The 27,432-nt window shown below is 46.3% G+C and overlaps 2 protein-coding genes across 3 annotated transcripts in view; both read right to left on the reverse strand.

Annotated features, from left to right (window-relative positions):
* Positions 1 to 18,168, reverse strand: part of pi4kaa (phosphatidylinositol 4-kinase, catalytic, alpha a) — a 29,789-nt gene extending 11,621 nt beyond the window's left edge. Inside the window, exons 1-36 of one of the 2 annotated variants that reach the window (XM_086096040.1) lie at positions 17,932 to 18,168; positions 16,957 to 17,073; positions 16,790 to 16,883; positions 16,634 to 16,722; positions 16,491 to 16,563; positions 16,153 to 16,421; positions 15,340 to 15,406; positions 15,118 to 15,266; positions 14,984 to 15,049; positions 14,815 to 14,911; positions 14,542 to 14,733; positions 14,357 to 14,457; positions 13,291 to 13,420; positions 13,082 to 13,214; positions 11,738 to 11,833; positions 11,490 to 11,673; positions 11,313 to 11,413; positions 10,973 to 11,141; positions 10,819 to 10,869; positions 9,980 to 10,088; positions 9,730 to 9,866; positions 9,527 to 9,660; positions 8,868 to 8,950; positions 7,874 to 7,944; positions 7,638 to 7,762; positions 7,465 to 7,546; positions 6,481 to 6,564; positions 5,668 to 5,757; positions 5,483 to 5,602; positions 4,618 to 4,710; positions 4,366 to 4,522; positions 3,128 to 3,255; positions 2,883 to 3,041; positions 2,664 to 2,815; positions 1,788 to 1,895; positions 987 to 1,114 (exon numbers count right to left, since the gene is read on the reverse strand). In XM_086096040.1, coding sequence (XP_085952166.1) covers positions 987 to 1,114; positions 1,788 to 1,895; positions 2,664 to 2,815; positions 2,883 to 3,041; positions 3,128 to 3,255; positions 4,366 to 4,522; positions 4,618 to 4,710; positions 5,483 to 5,602; positions 5,668 to 5,757; positions 6,481 to 6,564; positions 7,465 to 7,546; positions 7,638 to 7,762; positions 7,874 to 7,944; positions 8,868 to 8,950; positions 9,527 to 9,660; positions 9,730 to 9,866; positions 9,980 to 10,088; positions 10,819 to 10,869; positions 10,973 to 11,141; positions 11,313 to 11,413; positions 11,490 to 11,673; positions 11,738 to 11,833; positions 13,082 to 13,214; positions 13,291 to 13,420; positions 14,357 to 14,457; positions 14,542 to 14,733; positions 14,815 to 14,911; positions 14,984 to 15,049; positions 15,118 to 15,266; positions 15,340 to 15,406; positions 16,153 to 16,421; positions 16,491 to 16,563; positions 16,634 to 16,722; positions 16,790 to 16,883; positions 16,957 to 17,073; positions 17,932 to 18,030 — 4,237 coding nt within the window. In that variant the 5' untranslated portion in view covers positions 18,031 to 18,168. Of the gene's footprint in view, positions 1 to 893; positions 1,115 to 1,787; positions 1,896 to 2,663; positions 2,816 to 2,882; positions 3,042 to 3,127; positions 3,256 to 4,365; positions 4,523 to 4,617; positions 4,711 to 5,482; positions 5,603 to 5,667; positions 5,758 to 6,480; positions 6,565 to 7,464; positions 7,547 to 7,637; positions 7,763 to 7,873; positions 7,945 to 8,867; positions 8,951 to 9,526; positions 9,661 to 9,729; positions 9,867 to 9,979; positions 10,089 to 10,818; positions 10,870 to 10,972; positions 11,142 to 11,312; positions 11,414 to 11,489; positions 11,674 to 11,737; positions 11,834 to 13,081; positions 13,215 to 13,290; positions 13,421 to 14,356; positions 14,458 to 14,541; positions 14,734 to 14,814; positions 14,912 to 14,983; positions 15,050 to 15,117; positions 15,267 to 15,339; positions 15,407 to 16,152; positions 16,422 to 16,490; positions 16,564 to 16,633; positions 16,723 to 16,789; positions 16,884 to 16,956; positions 17,074 to 17,931 lie in introns of both variants that reach the window. The other variant, XM_086096039.1, reaches the window with a different exon arrangement.
* Positions 18,169 to 18,214: 46 nt separating this feature from the next.
* slc25a1b (slc25a1 solute carrier family 25 member 1b) lies at positions 18,215 to 27,049 on the reverse strand. The gene is made up of 9 exons (XM_086096041.1): positions 26,756 to 27,049; positions 24,050 to 24,157; positions 23,852 to 23,951; positions 22,774 to 22,912; positions 22,621 to 22,705; positions 21,636 to 21,740; positions 20,981 to 21,096; positions 20,841 to 20,914; positions 18,215 to 19,442 (listed from the first exon to the last, which is right to left on the reverse strand). The coding sequence occupies exons 1-9, from the start codon at positions 26,889 to 26,891 to the stop codon at positions 19,328 to 19,330; spliced, it is 978 nt and encodes a 325-aa protein (XP_085952167.1). The 5' UTR covers positions 26,892 to 27,049; the 3' UTR covers positions 18,215 to 19,327.
* Between the last annotated feature and the right edge of the window lie 383 nt (positions 27,050 to 27,432).

The raw sequence follows: 27,432 nt of genomic DNA on the forward strand, positions 1-27,432 counted from the left end.
CTTTTTTTTGTTGTAAACACGGCCCAAATTTAATTGATGTTTTTTAAAATTTAAACTAAATGACGACGGGGGTGCAGTTGTACATAAGCCCAAAAATTGGGTGAAATTACCCAAGCAGTGAGTGATTCGCTCCATTTTTGACCCAACTGCTTTTTAGAGCGCACAACACACAACCCCATCAAAATTGGGTTGTGGATTATTTATTTGACCCAACTTTTTGGTTGAAACGAGTAACCCAAAAAGTTGGGTCGGTCCAATTTGGGTGATTTTGGAGTCACGCAGCTGTTTTTACAGCGCACGCAAAAAAACGGGTCAATTCATTGAATATTTGCTGTTGTTTTGTATAAACTGACCCCCCAAAAAATCAAAGAGTCAAATTGACCCAACCGTTTCTAAAGCGCACACAAAAGCCCATCAATTGTTTGTAGATTGTTCGTTTGACTGGCGTTGTGAGACTCACGATGGACGCGTCTGTCCCTCGTCAACAAACGATGAGGGGAGGATGGACACGTTGATGAATTGGGGACAAAATGGGGGACGGACGGGACGCGTGCACTGAACATGATGAGGCGTCGTGCATCACAAACGCAAGTGATCCATTTGTGCTTGGTCTCCTCACGGCTGCTCGAAGACTTGAAGGGACGTTGGAAAGCCAACGCGGGACCAAAATGGAGGCGATTTCATTCGTGCAATAATCGCGAGTTGCATCCCGAATTATTTGCGGTAAGCAAACGAATCCTCATTTTGGGACCAATAGATTCTCACGGCCAAGCGTTTGATGTGGACGATGTTGTCCTCCGAGCAGCGCGGTGAGGGGCGAGCAAAGCATCAAATTTGCCGCGGGTCCACACATGCTCCCGCCGCCGCGTGCCGCCGCCGTCGCTGAGGCTTACTTAGGATGGATATCGGAGAAGTGCTGGACACGATAAGCGATCCAAATATCCCGGCGGAGAGCGTGCTCGGGGCCGGGGTGGTGCCAAGCTCACCGGGGGGCACCAGGTGGCACGCCGCCAGGTACTTCTTGTCCGACAGGATGCTGGCGTAAAAGCGGACGGCGATGCTGATGTCCTCGCGCAGACGCTTGTCGCCCTGCGTGGGAAACTTTGGGGACGCGCTGCGGACGGAACACAAGCACAGCGAAGGTCACAAAAAGCGGACGCCGATTTCTCCGATTGCTGCCGACGGCAAAGGCGGACGGATCCGGTTGGACGCTGGAGTCGCACCTTGGCTTTAAATGTTCTCGTCGGCATCAAGCGGCCATGAATCCGTTTGTTAAAAAAAAAAGAGCAATCCATTGTATATCGAATGTCAAGAACAAGAGCGCCATTAGGGGCGTGTCTTCATTAGACATTAGTTCATTTCGAGTTCATTTAAAGTTCCTCTAACGACACGATTTTTTTTTATTTAACTTAGTTTTTATTGTTTCCAACACAACAACAATTCAAAAACAAAAAGAACAAATCTTATTAGAATTTTTTTTTCTTTACGCGCAATTAATGACCGCCCGACTTGAAAAGCTTGCAATGGGGAATTCCAGTCACGTTAAAGACGAGCTCTTAATATCCCGATAATCGAAATAAAACTATAATCCCTGCAGACAACAACATTGCGTCGCATCGGACTTGAGGCGAGCTCATGTTTTGCGTCGAAGGACAGCGAAAGTCCGCATGTTGGCGACAAACCCGAGTCCCGACTTCCATTTTGGCTCAGAACGTTTTTGGAACCGCACCGAGCGAGCGGCGGGTCCAAATGCGCAAGTCGGACCGGTGGTCGAGGCGAGCGCGTACCTGAAGTAATCGAAGGCCGTGGAGTAGATCTTCTCTCTGAGGACGTTCCTGACGGTGGCGTTGGTGATCACGTCGGAGTGCAGCACCGCCAGGCCCAGCGTCAGCAGCCTGCGGGAATTCAAATCCATTTCTACTGCGGGAAAGTGTCCGACATTAGCGAGTCTGCAACAAGTCGCTTGGGGTTCCAAAGTCATGAAAAAAAAGTACTCCCAAAAACAGAGCAATTTTTCTCCTGTTTTTCTGACTGTTTTTTTGAGGAATTTTTTTGTTTTTGTGAATATTTTTTTTCTGTTTTACTGCATTTTTTTTTTGAAAAACAGAGGGAGTAAAAATATTTAGAAAAACAGAAAGAAAAATGACTCAGAAAAACAGAAAAAAACTATTCAGAAAAACAGTGGGGAATTTTTATTTTTTTAAACATAAAAAATGATTGTCCGCCATTTGCGAGCCTGCAATAATTAACTTGGAGCTCAGAGGTAAAAACAACATTAAAAAAAATACTTCACACACAATCATTAAAAAAAAAATTTTTGCCATGTTTTTCTAACAATTTTTTTTTCAGTTTTTCTGAGTAATTTTTCCTCCTGTTTTTCATAATATACCCCCCCCCCCCCAAAAACAACAACAACAACCTGCTATGTTTCATGACAGAAAAAAATATTCAGAAAAAACGGAAGAAAAAAAATTACACAAAAGACAAACTCCCCGAAAAAAATATTCAGACAAACAGAAAATTTAAAAAAATAACCCCCCCCCCCCCACAATTAGTCCAAAAACAGGAGTGTTTATTCTCTCTCAAGAGAATTCCGCTTGGTAATTTAGTTTTAAAATATTGTATAAAAAGCGATTCGTGGCAAGACGGTTTCTAATGCGCACCTGAAGCGAGGTCCGATGGCGGCCACGTGTCGGTTGAGGGTACTCTTGGCCCCGCCCACGTTGAGCGAGAGCGAGCGCTGGAGCAAACTGCAGAAGATCTCCACCTGGTCGGCACTGGAGTACTTGGCGATCTCGAACCTCTGCACCAGAAACTGGACGCAAAGTAACACAAAGTGGTGAGAAAAAGACGGAAAGAACAAAAACCACGGGCGGGCGGACCTCCATCCAGATGTGGTGCGGGGTGACGTCCGGCGGGCAGGGGAGGGGCTGGCTCTCCTCGGACGCCGCCAGCGGGTCGGCCTCCTGCCGCTCGTCCGAGAACAAGCCCATCTTCAGCTCCACCGTCATCTGCCACGCCCCCGCCATCTCGCGCATGAACTGCGGACGAGACGCCATTTTCTTCCTTCAACCAACGCTGGCGAACACGAGGCCAAGCCGCCAACGCGCTCGGATGGGACGTTTACCGGCACTTCGGCGCCGGCGCGCGCCGCCAGCAGCCATTCCCAGCAGGCGATGGCCGTCTCCATGCCGTGCTCGCTGAACATCTTGAGGGGAGACCAGCAAAGGTGGTGCAGCAGCTGAGGGTCGCACTCTGAACGCAAAACATGGCCGCCCGTCACATCTTTCGGAAGGAGAACGCGCGCTGCACGGCGGCCATTCTCAAACGTTCACATCCCGGGAAGCCTCATTACGCCGATTGTCGTTTTAGATTCCGATCAATCACATTTTAGGATTTTGATCCATCGTGATTATTCGCTTAATTAAAAAGGCTTTTTTTTTCTCCCCGCCCGCCAAATGGATCGAGCAGCTGTTCTGTGCTCATTTTCCACATTTGCGGGATCCGCCGCACTCGCTCCTCCTCCTCGTTTCCGAACCGTTCATGACTTCAAATGACTTGAAATATTCGTCAAACGCAAACATTTGTCAGATGCTTGACTTGAACGCGTCCTTCTGTTTATTGCTCAAACGCAACCGGCGCTTATTTTGAACGTAAACATCCGCCGTCAACATTAATTGTGATTGATCTGCGTTAATACACGATTAATGCGATCATTTGATTAATTCATTGTTTTTAACAGCATTCGATGAAATATAACTGACGCAAAGAAAATGATTTCAGTACAAATGAAAAGTTTTCCTTGACGTGTTACAATAAATCTTTTTCTTTTTGACGAAAGAAAATCGTGTGAGAATAAAGTCCTATTTTCATCCATTCATTTGAAACAATTATTTGGCAAGCTAAGGAAGTCGTGTTCGAACCCTCGTGCCAGGTTGATTTCTCACCAACAATCATGTCCGCAAAAGCATCACAAAAAACACGAGTAACGTTTGAATTGTTAGATGTCAAAAGTCAACAATTGAAATTGATGAGAATTTTCATGGCAAAAAAATACGCATGAATTCATTTCAAATGGGTCCGTTTGACCCGGCGACGCTCAAAGTTCCCTTGTCACAACACAACAGATTTCTTACAGGCGGGTTTTTTTTAAGCGAAAAAATGAATATTTGTTGTTTCGCCAGTCGCATTTCAAATACACGACGGTTCGAGTACGACGCCTTTTACTCGTTTTATTCCCGTAATCACATTAAAATTACACCTGACTTTATGATCCATTTACGGGACGTAATCATTTGGACAAAAGTAGTGCTTTTCTTTCGTGGGATCGGCAACGTTTGAGAAGCAGGCCGATGAAGCGTGAACCTTTGCTGTTGATGAGCAAGGCAGCCAACTTGAACATGGCCTCGGTGAAGCCTTCGGGCTGGGCCGAGTCCAGCGCCTCGCCCATCTGCTTGACCATCAGCCGGCCCAGGTCCGGCTGGCCTCGCACCGCCTGGGCAAAGTGGATCATGCCCGACACCTGCCGGCAGGAAATGAGGCGCGATCAGCCTCGGACCGGCGGACGGACGGACGGACGGACGGACGGACGGACGGACGGACGGACGGACTCCTGACCTCGCCGGCGTATCGGTTCCTCAGATTGAGGGAGGCCATGAAGTTGGAGTAATCCTTCTTCACGCAGGCTGGCCTCTCCGTCAATTGCGTGGACTGCAGCGGGACAAAAGGAATTACAGATCAAGTCCAGACAAATCTGGAAAGCTGTGGTCGGCAAAGTGCGAGCCCTGGAATTTGCTCAAATTGGCAAATTGTGACCTTTTTCCTGCCTCCTGCCAAATTTCTTGACAATTTCTCCACTGGGGTTCTGTGGTGTGCCACAGGGCTCTCATCTTGAGCACTTTATGATCTGCAACTCTCAATCCAATTATTAACTCATTCACTCCCAGCCATTTTCACTGAAGCCATTTCCTTCGCTCCCAACTGTTTCACTATTGCTATAGAAACATGGAACCTACCAAAAGAAAGATGAGAATCTCTTCTTTCATCAAAAAAAAAAGAAGAAGAAAAAAAAGAGTCATGTTTCCTTTTTCGCAGCAATTAGCATTAGAATATAGCTACCGGTAAGTTTCATCATTATTCACAAATCTGTTTAGAATTGTGAGTAATTGAGCTTTTTGCAACATGGCCCTGGTTGATCTCTTATACTCTGCTGCCACCTTTTGTCATTACTACCATTGCTTCATGCATTCTCTTCAGTTCAGATGCTGCATCAAAGCCTTCTGTATGCTTGGGCATACCCCCCCATAAAAAACGTATAAATACGTCTTTGGGAGCATTGTCATATTTTAAGCAGTTAAAGGTATTTTATGATTTAAATGTCAGAATCCATATGCAGATTTCCCGCAATATGCACACATTTCAATAATGAGGCCTTTTCATGCTGTCTTCTTATAAATGCAAGCGGTGCTTTTTTTGCTCGCACCCCAAGCGCGGTGCTCTGCCGGTTGAAGCCGGCAAAGTGCAGGATGCTCTCGGTGGCCATGGCCAGGCCCGTGTGCTGCGACAGACCCGACACCCAGTTCTGATGCTTGTTCAGGTACTCCTGCGAAAGACGGGCGGGCCGTGACGGACTGCTCGGCGCAGGAAGGTGAGCGGCGCCGACGTTACCTGCAGGTGAGATTTGGTGACAGACGGAGCCCATTTCATGGCCTCCTTCAGGATTTCTCCACAGCGAGCGGCAAAATCCTTCACGATGCTCTAGAAACAGGAAGAGGAAAAGCATTGGGGGGACGACAGCTTTGAGTTTGTTGCTAATGTTAGCTTGAATGTTGCGATTACTTTGCATGCTTATTTTTGAACAGACTGCATATGATTATTATGAAACAAGTCAAGTCTATCTGTTAAATGATTTACGACTGCGATTGAAAATTTAGGGGTGTCAAAATGAGAGTACGTTCATTTTGAGTTCCTTTAACGGCAGCCATTTTTTTTTGAAAGTGCGATTAATGAGCGCCCTCACTTGGGAAGCCCGAACTGGAGGAATTCCAGTCGCAAGGCAGCAGGCACGTCCGCGGCAAAAGTTGGCAGTAATGCAACAAGAATGCATATCAAGTTGTATCTTACAAATGCAATTATGCCATCTAGTGGCAGATGTTCGACCTCAACACAAATCAATATCGCACTTTTATTTCAACTCCATTTTATGAATTATGATGAAATGACTATCAATGACAAAAAGATGCAGCCATATTTATATTAGTTGAACCCCCCCCCCCCACACACACACACACTTTTATGTTAAGGAGAGTATGAAAACTTAGGAAAAAAATGAATGTACATTTTATTGTACATTTAGAACAGATATAAAATGTGCAATTCATCGCGAGTTTACTCTTGAAGTCATGCGATTAATTACGATTAAAAAAATGGAATCGGCTGACGCCCCTAAAAAGAAAACGATCTCAATTCCAAAGCGCTCACCTCTCTGGCCTCGTACGTATCGGGGACGGTTATCCTGTACGGCGTGTCCGGAATGTCGTAGTACGGTTGGTCCTTGTGGATGTCCTGCACGACGAACGTCAACATGAGAAGGACAATCCGATCCGCCGATCATTTTCATGCATCAGTCTTTCTATCTTCAATTGCTGGTCTGGAAAAGTGACTGATGATCATTTGGTTTATAATATTCACACAAAAGAATAGCGGGGAAGCCAGATTTGTCATATTTCATAAGTCGGGCCCGACCGATACGCATTTTTTGAGGCCGAGGCCGATATTGATTTTTTTTGCAGAAAAAAATACCGATTAATCCGCCGATTATTTAAAAATATATCATGAATGCATAATATGTATATTTTTGGGCCTCTTGGGGGCAGTGCGGTGCCGTGCATCCATGATGTACACGCCCAAAGTGAGTGCAGAAGAAAGTTGCGATTGAATTCGATTAAAAGAAGACATTTTTCACAAATTGGAAATCATTTGTACCTTCGCGTAGCATCTCACCTGTGAGTATTTGTTCCCGCAGCATTTGTGTGTGCGTTATTCGAAGGAAAAACACTCCCGAAGTCGATGCTAACTTCCTGTTAGCATTTGAATGGGATCCTCCCTTCGATTTTAGCGTTTTAAAAACGAAGCACGTCTTGTATTTAAATATACAGTGGATGTAATTCTGCTTAAAGGACATTTCGGGACAACAGAATAAGCAGAGTAGCATCGGCTAGCTACACACTTGCTAGTTGCTAATACTACGCAAACAAAATGGGGCATTCAGGGTACTTGCACGGTGTCGGAAACTTTATTTTCCTTTGATAACGATTTAAGGGAAAAATAATCGGCCATTTGGCATAATTGGCCGATTAATCGGTCGGGCCCTAATCATAAGTTTGCAAGAAACTCTCAGGGGAACCAATGACCCGATTCAGCAATAACGCAAGCGAAAGGCGCTGGCCTGCAGCGGCAGCTTACGGCGCTAAGCGATAGCGAGAGCGTCTGCAGGATGTCCAGCATGGTCTTCAGCACTCGGCCGCTCCACAGCAGGTGAGGGAAGCTGACGGCGGAGACACGCGCAACGACACACACGTTAGCTCGGCGGGACACGTTCGGCCGCGCCGGCCGTCCGTCCGTCCGTCCGTACTCACGTTTCGGCCAAACCGGACAAATATTTGTCGGCCACTCTGCGGATCCTCTTGTGGATGTGATTGAAGTTGACCAGCAGGAACTGGGCGTGGCTCTCGAGCTCCTCCTCGTGCGCTTTGGTCTTCGCCTGGCGACGGAAAGCTCGCATTTGCATACATTGGTGGAGTTACCACGAGCGTGCCCACGTGCTAAACAACACGCCAGGTTTGGTGATTTTGAAGATAGACAAAAGTCGTACTTTCTCGATCATCATTTGCAGGAAGACCTCAAAGACTTTGTCGCTGACGGCGACCACGCACTGCATCATGCCTGGGAAAAGTTGCGTTCGCCAAAACAATCTCGTCAGAGGGTCGTGCCGTTAATCAAAAGTCAGTGACAATTTCAATGATGACACTCCACAATGACAAAATCGGCATAATCGTAAACAAAAGTAAAATCCCGATGATTCACACGTTTTCTTGTTTTGTACCCAAAAACGAAGGATTGTCCTCATCGTGATTGCAATTATTACCAAATTAATCATGATGAATATTTTCTTTATAATCCGGCAGCGCTATTTCGGCAACACATATTTTTCATTGGACTAAAAATAGACTAGACTAAAACCCTCATTAATAAACAATAAGTGGGACTAAATCAGTACGCATATTCGTCGACTAATGAAGATCAGACGAAACTTCGCTTCATAAAAACTGGACTGGAATTATTGGACATTTTAGGTCACGAAAAAAAAACGAGAGGGAAATGACATGATTTTGTCAAATCGAATGGTCATCGGTCATGTGACATACGGTGACACGCCCCCTTTCAAATCTGCAGCTGGCGAGTGCGACATGCACAAACACGGTGAAAAGTAAAAAAAAAAAAAAAAAGTTCTAACCCAACATGAACGTTCCAACAATAATGTTAATCCCACCGCTAACTAACGCTGGCTAGCATGCTAGCTCGTAGCATGAAGCCAAATTAGCTCCTGGAATTGTGTGTCGAAAGATGAGAGAAAATTGGATGTGAAATTGTTTTCGATGTGAAAATCTGCGGACCCCCAAAAATATTCAGCGGTCAAATGATTGTCCTGACACTTTTTCTTATCTTGGACGAAATAAAAACCGGATGAGGTCGACCAACTGTGATCAATTGGACTAAAAGTGAGACTAAATTGAAACCATGGCGGACGCAATTCACACCAACGAGCGCACACTCAATCCAACAAGGATTTTCCGAACGCCGCTTACCAGATTTGTCCTTCTGAATGGCTCGGTCCTCAAAGTAGAGGAACATGAGCTGGAACCGTTCCGAGTCCAGCGAATTGAGCATCCTGACGGCAGACCACATGAGACCCGGCAGACCACATGAGACCCGGCAGACCACACGAGACCCGGCAGACCACATGAGACCCGAAAGACCACATGAGACCCGGCAGACCACATGAGACCCGGCAGACCACATGAGACCCGGCAGACCACATGAGACCCGGCAGACCACATGAGACCGGCAGACCACATGAGACCCGGCAGACCACATGAGACCCGGCAGACCACATGAGACCCGGCAGACCACATGAGACCCGGCAGACCACATGAGACCCGGCAGACCACATGAGACCCGGCAGACCACATGAGACCCGGCAGACCACACGAGACCCGGCAGACCACATGAGACCCGGCAGACCACATGAGACCCGGCAGACCACATGAGACCCGGCAGACCACACGAGACCCGGCAGACCACATGAGACCCGGCAGACCACATGAGACCCGGCAGACCACATGAGACCCGGCAGACCACATGAGACCCGGCAGACCACATGAGACCCGGCAGACCACATGAGACCCGGCAGACCACATGAGACCCGGCAGACCACATGAGACCCGGTGACCCCGTGCGCACCCACCTCATGTATTCCAGCCTGTAGACAGACAGCAGGTACGTGCACATGGCAAAGTCCAGCTTGTTGATGAGCGCGGCGCCCTCTGGAGGCGGGTCCAGCAGGTTGATGATGGTGCCGCGCAGTTCGTTCAGCTCCGCCTGGGATGGCAAAGTGGCGTGACGCGGGGGCAGGTGTGAGCGGGTTCGGCGTTTGCAAGGTTTGCGTACCGGCGTGACCGTGTCGTTCTTGAGCGCCGAGTTGTACTGCAGCTCGGAGCGGAGAGGCTCGCCGCTCGGGAACGTCAGCAGGGGCGATTTGGTGGCGATCTCGCACACGCCCTCGTACCACTCTTCCGGCCACAGACCTGCACCGCCGCGGGAAGGGGGGGGGGGGGGACGACGACGGCGTCAAACGTGCATTTCGACTGGGCTGGCAGCAAACGACTCTTAAACGAGAGAAAGGCGGGAAAAGCCGCACCTGAGCCTTCCACGGCGAAACCCATGACCACCGAGTAGAGCCAGAAGTCCCTGAAGAGCTTCTGGAGGCGGGGTTTGGCCTCCTTGATCGGCGGCAACCTTTTAGTCAGCTGACCACCAGAGAAAGAGGAAGTTACCACATCATCTCGGCGCCCCGGGAACGTCCAAACGGAACCTAAAATGGCCGACTTGCGGCGTCCTTTCTCAAATGCATTGATTGAAGTAGAATCCACGAACGATCGACGACTCGACCAATCGGACTCATTTCATCACAAAAGCGTTTCCCCCCCTGATGACAGTTGATTATTATTAATCTCATTTCTTCCTTCGTATAGTGACTAAAAAAGGGGGCTTGATGCTAAGCTATGTTAGCGGTTCGCTCATTGTTTTCCAAAGTGAAGAACGACGTTTGCAAATGTCGTATTTGGACGAAACACGGACGATAATCGGTCTTCTTTCATGAAGGACGACAAAAATCAGTGAACAATTACTGTTGATGTGACAAAATCGGGCGATTTGGACCATTTTTTTTTTTTTTTTTTTTTAATGGCTCCAAACGATTTCTCGCTTATTAAAATAACTGTCGATCAATTTGATCATTTTGACAGCAAAATTGCCTCTCAAATGTCAAATTCAGAGCAAAACGGCTTCCGACTTTCTCGTGGGTCTGCTTGCAAACGTGTCTATTTATAAATGTGACTTGAAGACCGAGTTTTCAAAGGATTCCATTTGTGAGGACGGGAAATGAAGATTGCCACAGAAAGCCCAATTTCACCAGGACCTCGCTACGGACTTCCCCGCTCGCGAGAAGAAATGAATCGACAGCGCGGGAGGTCTCACCACGGCGATGACAGGGACGAGGACGCCCAGGTTGCCGGCGCTGCTCGATGCCTGCAGAGGAAGAACGCGGCATCGAATGAAAAGCCTCAAAACAGGTCATGTGACGGCTTCACGCGGAAAGCGCATTTTTTCTGGAACGCGCGCGCGGGGGTACCTTGAGAGCCGGGCCTTTGTCGGCCGCCCGCTCGCTGGCCCGCTTGCCCTCCAGGCCCAGTTGCACGAAGAGCTCCAGCAGGTTGACCAGCAGCTCGTCCACCATCTGCTCGGCCTGCAGGTTGGCCGCGATGTTGCCCAGCGCGTTGATGACGGCCAGCGAGCAGTGCCTGCGCACGCCACACGCGCAAAAACGCCGCCGTCATCCGCGGGAAAAAACGCAGCCGAGGGGCTCGCAAAGTCAAATGGCGGATTTTTCACGTCCATAGTCGTCAATGGCACTGAATGAAATGTTTTTTTTTCTTGCACACACGCTTGGTCTGAAAAGAAAGCAAACCCGCCTGTATCCGTGGTCCTTGTAGTCCTTGGTGGAGTAGACCATGGAACTGGCCTTCACGCTGATTTGTTGGAACAAATTCCACACTTCCTGGTAGATGTATTGCTGCAGGGACGAGAGAGACCACCAGCCGCTTGAGCACGACGGCCGCCGGCGATGGCGGGCGGGCGCGGCCACTCACGTTCCCCGTGATGACCATGCAGCCCAGCTGGTCGACGATGAGCACGTCCAGCTGCGACGGCGGCTGGCAGAACTTCTGCTGCAGGATCTGCAGGATGGGCTCCATCACGCGGGGGGTGTCCCGCAGGGCCACGGCGATGTGGCCCAGGGCGCGGATGGTGTGGTCCGGGATTAGATGGGCGTCCCTGAGCAGAGGGCGAGCGTCGGCAAATCTCGGATTGTTTCCCGCAGAGCGCGTTCGGGATTTACTTGTCGTTCTCCTGCGAGATGTAGAACCGATTGGACAGGCTGGCCAGGAAGGCTTCCACGATGACGTTGTCCATAATCAGGCCCGCCTTCAGACACCTGCGAGCCGAAACGCACATTGTGATGTCATTGCTACTCAATAACACGCACGTGAGGGTTTGATGCCACTCCCCAAAAAAAAAAGCCATTTCTACTATGTCGTCGTGAATGTTGTTCTTTCCCAATTTGCTTGTTGTTACGTGGGCGGGGGGGGGGGGGGGGGGGGGGGGGTAAATAAATAAATAAATAAATAACTCGATCAGAATTCCTGCCTTGAAGCTGCACGGGCGCCATATTCGCGGCCATTTTCCGCCGCACATTTCCAGTCTCCATCGAACCCTGTACTGAATTCCGACACCATTTCTATTAGCGCCTTCCACTGGTGCAAAGTTGGTACTGCAGTCAAGCGTCGCATTTTACCAGCAAAATTGGAATTAAATGAAACAAGAGTTACTAGAGTTGTTGTTTTTGTGAAGGATCTATAATGATGTTTTTTTTTTTTACTTTATTTCTCAAATAAGTAATGGACATTTTTATTGCTTAAAAAAATGGAATCAATGTTCCTTTTCGAACCTGAAATCATTCATAAAACCATGAATCAATTATTTTAATATCTCTTTTGCCATAAATTGATAAGAAAACTGAATTTTAAAGGCCAATTTTTGTGTGTGTTTTATCTTTTGAGTTTGTGTGTGGAATCATTTTTTGAATTTTGGAATTACAATTATAAAAATAAAAGTCTCGGTCTCTTGAGGTGAACGCTATGGGATTTTTTCTAATAGGTTTCTGGTGAGCTAACAAATACACGCACGCACGCACGCACGCACGCACATACAAAAAAAAAAAAAGAGCAATGATGATGACATTACCGAATGAACAATACTGAGCTCTTTAAAAAAAAAAGAGAAAAATAAATAAAAATAAAAAATATAAATAAAAGTTCATCTCATCGTGCTGACTTCAATGTTTGAGTAACATTGAAGTCCTTATAACACGTGTTACTTTCATTTCCCTTCCGGTTTGCTTTCATTGACAAAAAAATACTATTTTGTAGACATGATTGAAGTCTGTCGATGTCGGCGCCGTTGCTTTAACCTCGCAGCCGTTAAAGGACGGTGGGCCGGAAATTTGCATAAGGTGGCATACCGGCACCTTTGGTCACCATTTGCAGAATTCAAATGCTCCCACGTTTGTTCGACGTGCTTCCAAAATGGAGACTGTGACGAGGCGCGGGAACTCGGCGTCCTCTTTGTTCTCAGGAAATGTGGAAAGCCAACCTTTGACCTCCGCAAGTCAGCGCTCACTCACCGGCAGATGTTGTCGATGGAAATGTCCCGCAGCTGTTCGTACATGGAGGCTTGACTCTTCTTGCTTCCCGGGTTGGCGCTGAGGGTGGACTGGGAGTGCTCGTTGGTCACGTGGATCTTGATCTCGCCGCCTCCTTGGCAAACGAAGACAAAGAGGAGGAGCGGCGTCGGGATTTAGCGGGCAAAAGCGGGAGGCCGGGCCGGACTCACCCGGGGCGCACTGGCTGTGGTACTTGTACAGCTTGACCAGCACCGGCGAGGGCACCACCAGGAAGTCCCTCAGCGACGTCGTGACCGAGTGGGCCACCACCGGGAAACGCTCGCACAGACGACCCAAACCCTGCGAGAAAAAACACCGAGATCGGATCATGGCGTTGGGGCGGAATCCGTCAAAATGAAGACAACGAAATAAAGGCCAGCTTGATCATTTGAGGGGCAACTTTCGAACTTTGAGGAGCATTTGGAGGGCGGGGGGATTGGGGGGGGGGGGGGGGGGGGTCCCAGGAAAATGATTAAACAATAACAATGTGACAACATAATGAAGGAACAATTGGTTTTCTTTTTTTTCTCTACAATCAATAGTTTTTGTTTCTGAAATTCACATTGTGTCGAACAGCAAAGGTTATTTGTTTGTGTAGAAGTAAAGCTAAATTGACATTAAAAAGCCTTGCTTAACTCATTCAAACCCAAAAACGTGAAAATGTGTTTTTTAATACTTTAACCCCCAAAACATATTTACACGTTTTCATGTGTGTGTGTGTTTTTTTTTTAATGCAGGAGCATACAGAGAAGGCTTTGAGGCAGCTTCTGACATGAAGATGGGAGTTATTTCAGAAAACGGCCAGCAGGTGGCAGCAGAGTATAAGAGATCAACCACGGGGCATGTTGCAAAAAATGTGAACATTGATGAAACTTAGCTATATTCTAATGCTAATTGCTGCAAAAATTGATGAAAGAAGAGACTCGAATCTTTCTTTTGGTTCCATGCGTTGCAATAGAAGAAAATATTCTGTGGGCCTTGCAAAAATCGGACAAAATCCAGTCAAACAGCCGGGAGCGAAGGGGGTTGCGTCAGTGAAAATGACAGGGAGTGAATGAGTTAAATGTCATTTTATGAAATAACATCTATTAAAAATCCTTCCTTCGCTATTTTCAATTCAACTTTTCATTCATTTCAGCTTTTGACTTTTTTTTTCTGCCAAACTAAGTCAAACATTGAATTGATTATTATTTATTTTCATGAATGAATTTGCCGTCCTTTTTCGCCGGTGCGTACCTGCAGGCAGCAGATGAGGAGCGGCATGTGAGCGATGATGACTTTGCTGGACGTCTTGGACTGCAGCTTCTCCGACAGCTTGCCGCAAAGGTTCTCGGCACCTGCGGCCGGCGCGGAAAGACGGAGGGAATGAGGCCGGGCCGGCGCGGCTTGGCGGCGGCGGCGGGGACCTCTCGCTCGCTCACCCTGCTCCTCGGTGACGGCCCACACCATCAGGTCCACGCAGGCGGCGTTGGCCTGGCAGCGCAGCTTGAGCGGGCTCAGCTCGCTCTGCAGGCACTCGGCGTCGTGCAGGATCCTCTGCAGCTCCGATTGGCTGCTGCTGAACTGCTCCAGCACAAAGTCGTGCACCTCCTTCACAAAGTCCGTCTGCAGGTCTTTTTGCGGAGAGCAGGCGGAGGTGGCGGAGGTGAAGGAGGAAGCAAAAAAAAAGAAGAGACGGGAGGACGGCGACTGACCTTTCAGGTTGTACAGGGTGTCTCGCAGCATTTTGAAGACGGCCACGTAGAGAGGATCACTGAAGGTTTTGTAGTGGACGCGAAGACCGGGACTCAACTGGGAAGACGGCACGAGACATCCTGCGTTGCGAGCTTGCCCACGTTTGGAAGAGTCAAGTCACAATCTTACCTCGAACAGTTCTGCCAAGGTTTCATCCAGCGCTTTTAAAAAGGACCCTGAGACAATGTCTTCCACCTGTTGCCGACAACAACCATGTTAAGATGTGTGTGTGTGTGCGTGCGCGCGCGTGTCGCACCACAGACCATGTGCAGAAGCTGCCTGAGCGTGTCCAGAGGAACGTGAAACTCTCCACAGCTGCTGCCGGTGAAAAGAGGCGAGACGGAGAAGCTGGAGCTGATGGTGGAGAAGTAGTAGTCCGGGTCCACCGAGCTGCCGTCGGGAAGGTACGAACCTGGACAACGGTGGTTGTTATTTGTTTGTTTTTGGTTCACGTACCCATTAATTGGCGGAAGCGCTACACTCACCTTCAAAGTAGGGCGCTGAGGGGTCCGCCGGGGAGCTCGGGGTCAGCTTGGTCCTCTCTGGACTGGCCTGAAAACAAAACAAGTCAATGAGGGTGAGAACATGTCCACCCATCCAACATGGCTGTCGCCTGTTGTCAGAGGTGGCAAATCCAAGTCCAGAAAGTAAAAACCCTGCCACAGTTTGGCTTTAGCTAGCTTGCTAGCTCCCTAGCAGGTAAACGAGCACCATGGGAGCTAGCTAGAGAGCTAGCTAACTGAGGCCTGTTGTAGCGAGGCCATGCTAACAACATTGCAAGCTAGCCACCTAGCATGAGTTGACACAAGTTGTAAATAGACACTCATTTTCCCTTCTATTATTTTGGGCTTCGGTTGAGCAAAATAAGACTAATTTCATTACTTTTCTTGCTACATCAATGGTCAATATCGATTTGCGGTATACATCCATCCATCTATCTATGTTATCTATCTCTAGCTACGGTATTTATTTACATTTTGTATTTTTATATCTATGTACATTATCTATCTGTATCTAGGTTATCTATATCTGGGGTGGGGTGGTTTATAGTCGTCTGCTTGCGTGATGGGAGGAGTAAGATGGCCGCCTTGTGGCTTCAACGGCTTGCACGGGCGTGTATGGGCTATCGGCTATTCCAGTCATATCTACACATCAGTGATCTATCTACGCTATATCTACGGTCTCGGTTTATCTTGTAGTGGGGCAAAAAAACCATCTTCTTGTTCCATGAGAAGACCATTTTTCTTGAATGACGTCATACATTTGTCATGTCACGACTTTTGACCGTGCGTCGGTACCTGCTGAGACACAGAGGAGCTCTTGGCCCTCAGGTTGTCCCCCGGGTACACGGTGAGGAAGGAGCTGGGCAGGATGGAGCGGAAGTCGTTGAAGGAGCGGCGGCGCGCGGCGTCGCCGTCGTCCGCCGCCGCCAGAGGGGGCTCCGCCGGCCGCGGGAACAGCTTGGACAGCAGCGGTTCGTCCGTGTTGCTGTAGCGGCCGAAAGCTCGCGCCACGCCCAGCAAGGTGGGCACCGTGTAGCGGCATGTGTAATCGACGTAGTTGGGACCTGAAAGGGGAAAAAAAAAATTGCACGTCAGGAAAATGCTGGCGGAGGAAGCGGAAGCACGCGGCGCACCTTTGTTGTGAGACTGCGGGCTCTTGCACAGCTCTTGCAGGACTTGCATGACGTCCATGATGGTCTCCAGGATCTGACGCCACAGTTACGTCATCACAAAGCGTTCATGACACACACACACACGCGCGCGCGCGCGCACACACCTGTCCACGCAGCGTTTCATCTCGCTGGGCGACGTCCGACAGCAGCGTCACGAGACAAAAGCTGAAATTCTCGGCGACGGGAAGTGTCCCTACAGGAAGAGCAAAGCACACGCGCGTGCTCAAGTGCGTCGCAGTCAACACTTTCCAGATGTTTACCTCGTCCTTTGCGTTCCGAGCTCTCCTCAATCCACTGAACCCTTGGCAGTCCTTTGAGCAGGCCCGCGAGGTACGGCACGATGGCGTCTTTGTGCTGCAACGACAGCGCCACTTTGAGATCCGGCACAAGCGGACGCCGGTCCCGACGGCGTCAGCGCGGGGCTCACCTGCAGGTCCGACTCCACCAGGAAGATGCCCAGCGCCAGCACGGCGTCCCGCCGCCTCTCGTCCAGCTGAAACACGCCCCTCACGTCCACGGGACACATGCATTGTAACTTCTGCACCTGCGGGCGCGACACGTACGCGTGACAACGTTTAGCGCAAACATGACGCACGCTTGGTCTTTGTGTAAACTAAAGTGGTAAGTACAATGATTTGCGTACAGAACCACAAAAAAGCCCAATGCCAAATGTCGGCCTTGAAGTTTGTACACATGGACTGCAGCAACACACGATTTGAATAACTGAATGTCATGTATGTTTATCTGATTATGCAATTAATCATGGAATAATTGGGAGAATACTCAATCCTATTAAATATTATAAATTATAAAGCTGCCATATAAACAACATTGAAGGGATTTATATTTTTTAATTATCAGGGCTCTAAACAATTAATTGGTCTCTTTTAAAATCGGGGGGGGGGGGTTGCTTGATATTTCTGTTGATTTTTTCCTCATTTGTATGTATTCATTTTTACATAACACATTGCAAGACAAAAATAATGACTTGGAAGCATTCGCGGCAAAATAACGCGAGGTAGCGAGTTGCCGGTCACGGCAAAAATAGCCCCCTTCGTTTCAAGACTTACAGCTTCTTTCTTAGTATTTGTCACTGGAAAATACTTGTACTTTTGGAATCGTCTTTCTTGGATCTGTCTGATAACGCCGATAATGTAAATCACATGATTTGAATTTGTACACACAACTCGCAAGATATGTATGAAGGCGGTGCATTATTAGGGGTTATTGACAGTCACTTACGACCTAACTGCTTGCCAAACAATATATCCATTAAATAATCGTAACTGAGCGAGAGAATATTCGTGACTTCAAGCAAAAGAGACAAGTTGATGTCGAGCTAGCTAGCCTTAGCCGCTGCGCTAACCGCTTAGTTAGCATCGCCGCTAACCGGAATGCTAACCTTGTCGAGCGGCGCCTGCCGGTGAGCCGCCAGCGAGCGAGCCAGCGACAGGACGGTGTTGAAGTAGAAACCCCGGCTGGCCTCTCCGCGGAACGACATCTTTCCACTTTGCAACTTTAAATCAGCAGCGGCAGCAACGCGAACAGCTCAAGCCGCATTTTGGCTTCTTTTCTGGCCCAAACCAAAAGGACGCGACGGCATGTACGGCGAGCGAGCAGGTCCGAAAAGCACCAACGCAAGGTCATACGGTCTCACGCACCGACACAAGACAACATGGAGGAACTTTTGCAGTCAAATGCCATTTTTATTTTTTGTGAGCGTTCACAGTATATTAGTAAAGAATAAGACTTAAGGCACGGGAATGAACAATATTAGCATTTGTTATGACAGAGGGTCTCAAACTGGGGTCTCCGGATCCCTGTGGGTGCGCACATAATTATTTGCAATAAATTATGTTGTATCATAAAAAAAAAAGAAGGAAAAAAGTGCATATTAACAAACGAGGACTAGCGCGTGCTAAAAAAAAGTGTTTGTTAAACTGACTTTACGATATTAGTTTGATTTTCGCATGACTAACTTTTTATCCCAACTCGCCAACACATCGTAGTTCTGTTTAATTGCCATTAAGATTATAAGCAGGTGTTTGGGAAGCAAAATTTCTCCCCGGACCCCGAAAGTTTCAGAGCGCTCGTGTAACGGAATCTAGACGTCATAACCAAGGCACGTATCTCAAGGCGGGCTGGCTGACGTCATCAAGTAAACGTCTTAACGAGCGAGCGAGTAAACACACTCACAAAGTCCGATATGGCACATCATGAAAGAAAAGGAAAGGAAGAGCATATAAAGTCTTGAAAGCGCCCATCTTCTGCGGAATGGCAAAGAAGGCACCATGAGTGGAATTTCTTTTCTTTTGAAAATAAAAAATCATTCTTTCAAGGCAAAAAAACGGATGACACTGACGAGAATCAGATAACGACGCCAAAGCTCATCAATGACACCTCATAGGCACTTCAAGGCGGAATCTTTGCCACAATATCTCATTTGTAAAGAAAATCGACGTAGTTGCGTCCGTAAAAGACTTAAAAAAAATCTTCAAGTATCATTTCTTGGTCATTAAACGAGTCACGGTGTTTCTCCGAATGAAGAGAAACTTGTTTTCCGCGTCCAGATTTCAGCAGGCAGCAAGTTGCAGCGCGTTTCCTGACAACAATTAATTCTGATGCATTTTAAGAACACCTTCAATTCAATCACAAAAGCCAAACATCACTTTTCATTTGCGCGCCTTTGCTCAGAACTCAGAGGTAGACGGAGAAGAACTGGCGGGAACCGGTTGAAGACGGCGGAGAAGCGTCCGTCCGTCCGTCCGTCCGTCCGTCCGTCCGTCCGGCCGTGGGTGTCAGTCTGTCTTCCAAACCACGTTGAGAGCCTTCACCACTTCCTCGTAGATGATGAAGACGATGGCCACGTCCAAGCACACCCGACCCAGACGAGGGACGGTCCCTTTGTAGAACCTGGACAAGTGCACTTCAAACGGTCAACGATGCCGAGGACACGCGGCGCAAACTTTTCCCGTCAAAACTCATTCGAGCTGCACCAGAACAGAAAAAAACATGCAGCATCCAAAATATGCAGAGATTTATTTCCTTCTATCACTCTTGACTTTTGGGATTTTTTTTAAAAAGATCTTTTCTGCATTTCCGTCAAATCTCGGACATTTGTGGCAATTTGATTGACTTCCGGTCCCCTTTGGACATTTTGGTATATGGTACCTGATTGACATGCCGCTTTTCCACCTTGCAAAGCGCTTTATATCCGACTGGCCATTCACTTGCTGATGACATCAGCAGCATCAGGAACGACTGAACAGGTTCAGTATCTTCGACACGGTCACGATGGCATGCGATCGAACCCACAACCTCTGGATACATTTACAGATGTCTTCTTTTTTTGTACATTTAACGGTTACCTTTTGAACTTTCTGCCTTTTTTGTAATAAATTGTCAGACTTTTTTTTGGCAAGTTTGTGTACATTTTATGGTCATTTTCCAAACATCTTCTTTTGTTTTTGGACATGTTATATTTACTTTTTGAATGTTTTCTTTTCAGCTTTTTTTATTCTCTGACATTTGATTGTCATTTTCTGCTTTTCCTTTTCGGACATTTTTTTAAAGGCAATTTTAAAACTTTTTCATCAACCTTTCTTCTTACTTTCTGACAACTGAAACATTTGGAGTCTGACATTTTTGGGAATATTTATGTATTCATTTTGTATTTAATCATTCATTAATTTAAAACATATTTTATCAAAAAAAAAAATTTTAATTTCTACAAATTTTCTGACTTTTTCGGTAATTTTCTGGATTTCTTCTTTTTGTTTTTGGACATTTTATATTTCCCCTTTGAACGTTTTTTCTTCGTTTTTTTTTTTTAATTCAATTCTCTGACATTGTGGACATTTCATTTTATTGTCATTTTCTGCTTTTCCTCTTCTTTTTGGACAGAGTCTGACATTTTTTGAATATATAATTATTCATTTTTTATTTAATCATTCATTCATTTAAAGAATATTTTATCCCAAAAAAAATCAAATAAATATGTAAAAACTAAATATACATTTCTTTTTGGGGGGGGGTGCACAGGGAGCCACAGGAGAGGGACTCAAGAGCCACATGTGGCTCCAGAGCCGCAGCTTGCAAACCCGTGGCCCTAGGAGCGAATATTTACGCATACATTTGTTTATAAATCACACAAGTGGCCCTGGGACGCTACCCTGTGGTATCCCGCAGTGCTCGTCAGACTTGCTTTGAACAACATCAAACACAAAAAGAGTTTGATGACGTTTGATGAATCAGTGGCGGGACGTAGCCCGCGGCAAAATGTTAGCTAGCACTAGCATGACTCAGACTTACGCTTTGGGCCCCTCGTGCTTCATGATCTTCACGGCGCAGTCCACGGTGCCTTTGTACTTGTGCGCTTCCAGACCCTGTCGGGAAACGTCGTTGCTTCGTGCTGACATTTGGCAAAGGTGTCAGGGAAATAATAAACGCACCTGCATTCGGGTTTTGATCACATCCAGCGGCGTGTTTCCAAACACGCTGCACGCTCCGGCGACCGCGCCGAACGTTCCAGTTATCAACGGGTTAATGGATTTGTTTGGGTTGTCGCCTTGACCACAAAAAATGTCAACAAATACAAATAAACTTTAGTCTCGGGGCTATCACGAGGTTCGATAATGGTGAGATACAAGTTTTGAGAAGAGAGCCGCGGTTGAGACGATTGCTTTGCTTTGACTTGCGAGCAACAGTTTTGAGATATGAGCACAAAATGGTGGCAGTGAGCACGACTCACTTCGCAGCAAGCAGCAGCACTTTTGCAGATGCGAAACCATTTTTTTTTGTAAAAGAGGTTCAAGCATGTTCCCTGAGGAAAGCCAGTTTAGCTTAATGCTAACAAAGAATGTAAAACCTCATAGACGGGCTAATGCTACTGGCAATGTTCAGTGAACTGAAGCAAAACGTGTCAGAAAGGCTCAATTATTGAAATTCTATGAAATTATGTTGCTACCATGTATTTTTAGCAGGACGCCATTTTAGAACGCTATTCATGACCGGCCTGGTCACAAAATGAACGTCGCTAATATCTCAAGGCGTGCGGCCGCCTGTTAGTGTTGAAGGTGAAGCAGCGTGTGGCTCGGCCCTTCGTACCTTTGTACCAGTTCCTGAGCGAGGTCATGATGTAGAAGCGGATGGCCTGGTTGGAGCCTTGCTTGAGGACGGTGGCCGTCAAACCTTGGTACGTCCCTCCGAGGCCTGCCAGCGTTCAAAAAAAGTCGGCGGCGTATTTTTGCAACACGGCTTCCATTCGCATCCACTTCACACTTTGATTTGGCTTGTTTCGATGTTCCAAAAGTTTATTATTGTTCATAATGTAATCAAAGTATTTTTTTTTTTGTATATCACAATTATTTATTTTTTAAACTAGGTCATTATTTTCCTCATTTCTAATTTTCAGTATTGCTTTTAATATATTTTTTTAAATAATTGTTTGTGCATTTAAAAAAAAAATTGTCTGTTTTTACTCATTATTTATGCATTTTTGGCTTTAAATCCTTATTTCTGTACAACATTTTTTTTTTTAAATCTTGATATCTGTTCTTATGTTTTTCTGTTTGTGATGAATTATTTCAGTATATGTTATCACATCTCTATTTGCTTTTTGTTTTTTTTGTCATTTCTGTATTCTGATAGCCATTCATGTAATTCTATGAATGTTTTTTGCATTATTTACATTAGCTATTGCTTTTATATTTTAATCATTTTCTCAATATATTTTAAAATCACTACATCATTATTCATGTACTGTAGTTGTAATATCAATTTCAGTACCGTATTTTTTTGTAGATTTGGATTTGAATTATTTGTGTTTTTTTAATTTATCATTGTGTTTTTTTTCCTGCACAATATTTTAATCATAATGTATTTTAAAAATCCCAATTGCAATATTTTCCTCATTATTTCCAAATTATGAATCATTAAATATGTAATTTCCCAAAATGCTATCTGCACGGTAGATTTTCAAAATGTGCATTTGAGTTTTTCTGTATTTGTTCATGTTAAGTTCATGGTTCTTCCTGCATTTTCCAAAAATGTGCCCTTAACTCCTGTGCGACCTTGTTGTCCTCGATCTCACCTTGCGTTCTGATGATCTCGCGCACGCCGTGAAAGAATCCTTTGTACTTGGGATTGGCCGACGTCTGGTCGTGGATGAATTTGACCTGAAAAGCAGACGGCAAGTAAGCGCGCGGCACGCTTGCGCCGGCGGTGGCGGCGGCGGACGTTTGACCTTGACGGTCTCCATGGGACACACGACCAGGACGGCCTCGGCCACGCCGGCGCCGAGGCCGCACAGGAAGCCGCGCTTGCTGTCCAGCTTGCCGCTGTCGTCGCGCATCTTGTTGCTCAGGAACTCAAAGACGCCAAATCTGCCGGGAGAGGCCGCGTCGTCAGCGCTGGCCGGCAAATGGCGCCGCACTTCAATCGCTCAAACTCACTTGCAAGCTTCCATTTCAAACATTTGCAATTATGAAACATCATCATCATCTTATTCGTGAGTTTTTAGTCATTATTTCAACATTTTTAAGAATTGTCTTTATTTTTATCACGTCTTTACTTTAAATCATTATTTCTCTTCTTTTATATATTTTTTATCATTCTGTATTTACCTTAATTGACATTTCTATCATTCTTCAATTTCTATATTTTTCTCTTTTATTTAGCATTTCTGTTTTAATCCTTATTTCTGTGTTTTTTTTAATCAATATATCTGTATTTATTCATTATTATTTGTATTTATTCTAAATCATTATTCCTGCATTTTTATCATTTATCTATTGTTTTAAATAATTATTTCTGTATTTTAATCTCCATTTGTGTACTTCTTAATCCTTATTTCTGTATTTTGTGTTTGAATTGTCATCAATTGTTGTGCATTTCCTCATCATGTAGTTTTTATCATTATGTATTCATTATTTTTGTTTACATTAATAAAATCTGATCACGACGCTTGTATTTTTTAGCTTTATTTTTTGTTATTATGTTAGTTGTAATCATTTCTGTAATTTTAATCATCATCATTATTCTATTTTAAAATAATTTCTGTATTTTTAAATTAGAATTTCTGTATTTTTTAATTAGAATTTCTGTATTTTTAAATTAGAATTTCTGTAATTTTTTAAATAATTAAATGTATTGTTACAACGTGTTGTGTAAATTTATTTTTTTCCATCCGGCATCCCATGAAAAGCAGTTTTAATTCTATAAGATTTTTCCCTTCATTGGACATGGTCGTATTTCCGCAACTCGTCGCCGCGCCGGACCCGACGCGGAGCCGGACCGAAGGACGGCCACATCTGTACGTGTACCTGACGGCCGCTTTGGGAATGGAGCCGTAGAGCAGCGAGCTGAGGCCGCGGTAAAGACCCCTGACGCCGTGGCCGTTGACCGTCTGCTTGACGCAATCGCCTGAGCCGCAAAGACAGGGGGGGGGCGGGGGGGACGACATGTCAGCATTTCCTCGCAAGAAGAAGGCGGGCGGGGCGCCACGACGCGGCTGTGCTGACCGATGCCTTTGTACTTGGGCGGGTTGGCCTTCTCGTCCAGCTGCAGTTGAGTCTTGACGTATTCGGTGGGGAAGGTGACGCAGATCTCGATGCCGCCCGCGATGCCGCCTGCAACAAAAACGATGGCTCCGTTCGGCAACTTTAGATTCAATGGTTGCCCAAACGTCCTGACTCGCTATGTTGAGCAAAAACAAGAGAGCGGTCGGATGAATATGCGGGCAATATGAATTCACGGAAGGTATGGCGTTCCACAGGGCTCAATTCTGGGGCCTCTGCTGTTTTCATTCAATCTGCTGACCTCGGGTTCCATCGCAAGAGAACAGCAGTGGTTGTTAAAGTGTGCTATTGTCGTCCGGCGCAACGAGCGAGCTAGCAAAAGTAAAGGAACACTCGCTTATGCTCTCCTTGCTCACCGTCCATGTCTTGAATTTGAAAGGGAAAAAAAACACATATTTTCTTTTTCAAGAACGAAGGGTTGAGTGAATGCGCATAGCAAACTAAATCTTGTCAACATTTGCAAGGCTTGAAGCAATCTACAAATGCGGAAGAAGAAGCTAAATATGTTGTCTTTTTTTTAAATCTCATAAATTTGAGAATTTTGTTGTGAAAATGACAAAAAGAATGACATGCAAACCAACAAAATGTTGTTCTCTCTCACTTGCAAAGTTGAACAAATACAATAATACAAAGTATCGTAAAGCAAAACAACGACAAAATGTTATGCCAGTAATTTGTATCTTTATTGTTGTAAATATTAAGGTAGCCCAAAAATATTTGTCTGGCGTCAGGCCCGAAACCTCCGAAGTGACAATTTGGCAAAAAATCGATACTTTTGGTCGGTCCATACGAGTGGATGCCATTTTTTTATGAATTATTGAGCAATTTAAAGTGTTGAAAATGTTTTGTTTGCTGTGATGATGCAATGTTCCTGGTTGCAAAATGTTCTCCTGAAAAGTGACGATTTTGGAGTAACAACGTTTTGCCCATATTGGAATCGCTTCGGCCTAAATTTTTTTTTATTATTTTTTAAATCCATCCTTCATTTGTGGACGTCATAGTGAAGTCATGTTTGCAACAGTAGACTTTGTCAACATTTGTCCGCTTGAACGGTTGCATTGCGAAATGTGGCCGGACTTGAAAAGCCACGAGATGGTGGGCGGGAACGTCCACAATTTGCCGTCTTGACACGATGGCCGCACTGACTGACGATTCCCGACTCACTTTTAACATTTCAACTGCGTCCGTTCCACCTTAACTTGCTGCCGAAGCCGGTGGACGGCAAATCAGCTGATTGGCTGGGCAGGAGGCAGCGTGGTGGCCTGAAGACACGCCCCCTGGCGCCACTTCACATCAGGGCGGAGCTTGCACACTCAACAACATTCAGTTGCTGCACACGCAACAAACACAACTTGTTCGGCTCAAATGGGTCTTACTCGCCACGTTTTTTTTCCACTACTAGTGACACTTCTGGCCTACGAGTACAAACCAAAGATGGACACGCCCACAGGGTTCCATTCTGGACTTCATGTGACTGGGAAGGACACACGGGAAGCAGTTTACCTTCAAAGTGGGCCAGGAAACCACAGGAATGTCAAAGAAAGAAAGACATTCAGCCCCCAAAGCCAGTTTGAGCAAACAACGTGAAATTTGGAAAAAAATGTCTGTTATGAGGCGACCCACCAAAAAAAGCGGAAGAAGCCATGCTTGAAAACGCACGCAAAGTCTGCCATTTTGGTTTAAAGCTGCCATTTTAGTGTCAAGTTTTGCATTTTCAAAACATTCGGCCCCCAAAGCCAGTTTGGGCGAACACGAGACGAGACACGTCTCGCACAAGTCGAGCCACAAAAAAAGGGGGGGGGGCCTCTGAACACACAGTGCAAAGGTCATGGAGTCAACATGCGCAAGAAGTAGGAAGAACTTTTGGACTTCCTGTTTGTGCAAGTGTTCACGGTGTGAAAACATCGTAGTAATGATTGAGCCGACTGCTCCAAGAAACTCGTTCATGTCAAATAATCACCATATTCGAAAACGTAAATCATTATTTTCACCATAGAAAACATATTTTTGTCAAAATGTCATATAAGATTGCATTATTGTGACATTATTAACATATATACCAGAACAGCTTTTATGTTTGGTGAAATTTTAGAGGAAAAATATTATGAATAGTCGAGGTGAATATTTGTATTTCCTTCAAGGTCTTGACGTACCTCATTGTCCGTCATCGCCACCTGGTGGCATGGAGGATACACAACATATGCTTCCATATTTAATTGTTGCTATTTAATATTGTCCATCATCGCCACCTGGTGGCATGGAGGATACACAACATATGCTTCCATATTTAATTGTTGCTATTTAATATTGCTTGCATCCTTGGCCACACAAACGCAAAATAAACATTCTTATAAAACTTCGACTTTAAAGAATGACACGGTATGGTTTTGAACTATTTTCATATACAGTTTGTCCCCGACGTAAATAAAAGTCGTTTTAAACCGATGACCGCACGCCTACTTTTAAAGAAATGGATTGGCTGGACGATGAAATTGCGCGCGTGAAGGAAATGAAAGCACAGTTTACTATATTAGCAAGTAGCGGCTGCAGTTTTCACGTCTTGTTTTGAGAGTTGAGAAGTTTGTGGTGACGTGCACAAAGTCAACTGGCCTTGGCTGAAGCGCGCACATCGCACAGGTGACTTGTTACCTGCCAGGATGGCCTTGCCCGGGTGGGTCAGCTTGGCTTTGCCTGCGGGGGCGCCTGCGGGGGCGGCGGTGGCGGCGGCGGCCAGGCGGTGCGTCCTGCTGCGGAAGGGGTTGACGAAGCTCGGCTGTCCGGACATGACTGCGCTCGGTGCCCCCTCCCGGCCTCACTGCGTGCTCAGTGACGGCGCTGAAAAGCTCCTCGGCCCCGCGGCAGGTTCGTGCACCGGGCGGGCGCGGTCCAAAGTGCGACGTGCGCCCCTGACCATTGGACTTGGGACTTGGGACTGCACTTCGCTCTCGTCTCTCTTTCAGCCCGGCTGAGGACTTTTGACAGGCAAAAGTTTTCCTGTGCTGCGTCTCTTCGGTGGTAAACGTCGAGTCACACTTTTTCCTGCGGGGCGGGGCGGGGCGGGCTGGGGCGGGGCCGTGCACACCCCCACCGCCTTTTTAAAATGCGGCCACCAAGATTTAAGGTGGACCTGCGCAGGGACGTGAACGCAACTCAAAACAGTACCACTAACCGTGAAATTAAAATGAGCATAACTACCCTGGAAGGATAAAGTTCGGCGGAAGTAGTTTTGTCCCACTCGTGTATCAAGGAATTCAAAACAGCTTTCAAAACGACAACCGCAATATTAACACATTTTTAAGTGAACCTGTCGCTCTCTGAATTAAAAC

Source organism: Leptonotus elevatus, chromosome 15 (genome assembly GCF_054856555.1).
Source record: "Leptonotus elevatus isolate MCC_2025b chromosome 15, RoL_Lele_1.0, whole genome shotgun sequence".
Classification (NCBI taxonomy): Eukaryota; Metazoa; Chordata; class Actinopteri; order Syngnathiformes; family Syngnathidae; genus Leptonotus; species Leptonotus elevatus.